This window comes from Eubalaena glacialis, chromosome 19 (assembly GCF_028564815.1).
Source record: "Eubalaena glacialis isolate mEubGla1 chromosome 19, mEubGla1.1.hap2.+ XY, whole genome shotgun sequence".
Lineage (NCBI taxonomy): Eukaryota > Metazoa > Chordata > Mammalia > Artiodactyla > Balaenidae > Eubalaena > Eubalaena glacialis.
The window spans coordinates 43023737-43025937 of record NC_083734.1 but is presented as its reverse complement, the minus strand read 5'-3'; the positions used below and the strand labels follow the sequence as shown (position 1 = coordinate 43025937).

At 61.2% G+C, this 2201-nt stretch overlaps 1 protein-coding gene across 1 annotated transcript; it reads right to left on the bottom strand.

Moving 5' to 3' along the window:
• Positions 1-320: 320 nt before the first annotated feature.
• On the bottom strand, positions 321-1565 carry HCRT (hypocretin neuropeptide precursor). Its single transcript, XM_061176350.1, has 2 exons — positions 1545-1565; positions 321-695 (listed from the first exon to the last, which is right to left on the bottom strand). Exons 1-2 carry the CDS (start codon positions 1563-1565, stop codon positions 321-323), a joined length of 396 nt encoding a protein of 131 aa, XP_061032333.1.
• Positions 1566-2201: the final 636 nt, after the last annotated feature.

The following is a 2201-nucleotide window of genomic DNA, read 5'->3' as shown; positions in this document are numbered from 1 at the left end:
TCCTCCCCTCCAAGCACGCACATATGCTGTTCTCTCCGCACCCCAGGGCCTTGCACAGTTCCTTGCTCTGGGAGCTCCCCACCCGAGAGTGTTTCGGGTTCAAAGACGCCCAAGCTGAGGTTCCCGGAGCCTCCAGGTTTTCTGGCTCTTTATAGTTAGAAAGACTCTCACGCCCCCTGGAGGGCGGGACGCGACCACACAGGGACAGAGAGCAGCCACACTAACAGAGGGAGACTCGTCTTTATTGCCCTTTTTCTGCGGGCTGACAGAGGGGCGAGGGCAGGGCCAGGGTAGGGCCAGGACAGGACCTGAGCAAGGGCTCAGACCCCGGACCGTCCTCCGGGCGCGACAGACGAGGTAGCCTCAGCGGGACACCGGCGCCCGGGGCAGGGGCGCGGCGCTGACTCTGCGCCTGCGCGGCGGCCCATGGTCAGGATGCCGGCCGCGTGGTTGCCACTGGCCTGCAGGAGGCGCTGCAACCGGCCCTGGAGGCCCGGGGGCCCGGGCCGCCGCTTGCCCAGCGTGAGGATGCCGGCCGCGTGATTGCCCGCGCCGTGCAGTAGCTCGTAGAGGCGGCAGGAGCACGTCTTCTGACGGCAGCAGTCGGGCAGAGGCTGCGCGGCCGCCCCGGGCGACAGCAGTGCAGGCGGCAGCAACAGCAGCAGCAGCAGCAGCGTCACGGTGGCCCAGGAGACCTAGGGAGGCGGAGACCGGGCGCTGAGGGTCGCCCGCATCCAACCCCTACGCCCGGGCCCTGCACAGCTGGCTTCACGCCCCCTCCTGGCCTGTGCTCCTCCCTCGCTGTCGCTTAGCTTTCCTGCCTCTGCGCAGAGCTGTCTGAAGGGCTGTGTTGGAGAAGGGCTCGTGTCTGGCTCCTTTACCTACTCATGCTTGAAGACCTAGCAGAGCATCTCCTCCAGGAAGCCCTTTGAGACCCCCGGACAGAATGAATCCCTCTCTCCTCTGCGTACCCTTAGTCCCTTGTACCCCCATTAGAGCGCTGACCACTCGACCTGAAAACAGACATGTCTGAATCTGCCCCAGAAGTTTGTGGAAACTTAGCTCAGGGAAACAGAGGCCCTATTTATGCGCTCCTCCCCCCTCACAGTGGGCAAACACGTGCAAATCAAGGACCGGCAGCATCCAAGTTGTCTTGTCGGCCTGCTCCCTTGCAGGGCAAACAGCTCAGTCGCTTTGGACCAGTTTCCTACCCTCTCACGGGGCACAACATCCTCACTTGTAAACTGGGTATTAAATAATTCCTACTGTGCAGGGCTTCTGGGAGGATGAAATGAGATGACAGGTGCAAACAGCACCTAACACGTAGTAAAGGCTCAATAAACATGAACTCTTAGGAGAACACGGCACAATCCAATGTGAACCAAGGCAGATACTCGGCCAAGGGTCCACCCCGTCCGCTGCCTCAGAACCCACATGGGAAAAGGCCAAGAGCTAGACACCTTCAACCTTTCTTCCAGCTCCCTGAGCAGGCACTCTCATTGCCCCTGGCCTAATGAGTCACCCCTCCGTCCCTGGGTCTTTACCTTTGTAGAGGGAGGATTCATGGTGTCTGGAGCTCAGAGTGGTGTAGCCGGGAAAGGTGTCATCTGCAGTGGTCCAAATAGCCAGGAGCTTTGAGGCTGTCAACTGCAACCCGCTACCAGGGTCCTGGGGTTTATAGTGCTCTGGGGTGGCGGGGGAGAGATGGGCACTTGCGTCCACTCGGGGGCCAGACAAAGGCAAATCTAAGATTAGCCTCCTGCAGGAGGGCCGTCTCCAGGCTGGGCCCAAGGAATGGCCGCCAAGGCACTCGGAGACTGGAGGTGGTCCTGGTCATTGTGCTCCTGGTCACCTCCCCGCCCCCGTCTGTCTGCCTGCTCCCTGGAGATGGGGCGGTCTCCGGGCACTAATGAGGCCAACTTGCACCTAGGAATCTGGGAGCACAAAAGAGGCCTTGCCTGGGATGCTGGTGTGGGACAGTGTGTCAGGGGAGCTGCTAATTAGGGGCAGGAAAGGAGGCAGTCGTGAGACCCACTCTCCACAGGATGTGTGTGGGGGGACAGGGCAGCCAGGCAACAGGCCTCTCCCCCCGTCCTCCTGTCACTGCTCCTGGGGCCTTCAGGCTCCAGGGCCTTCTTCCTCCACGGAAAAGCTTTCTTAGCTGGCTCTCCCTCCCCTCCGTCTCTCTTCTTCCCTCTGTC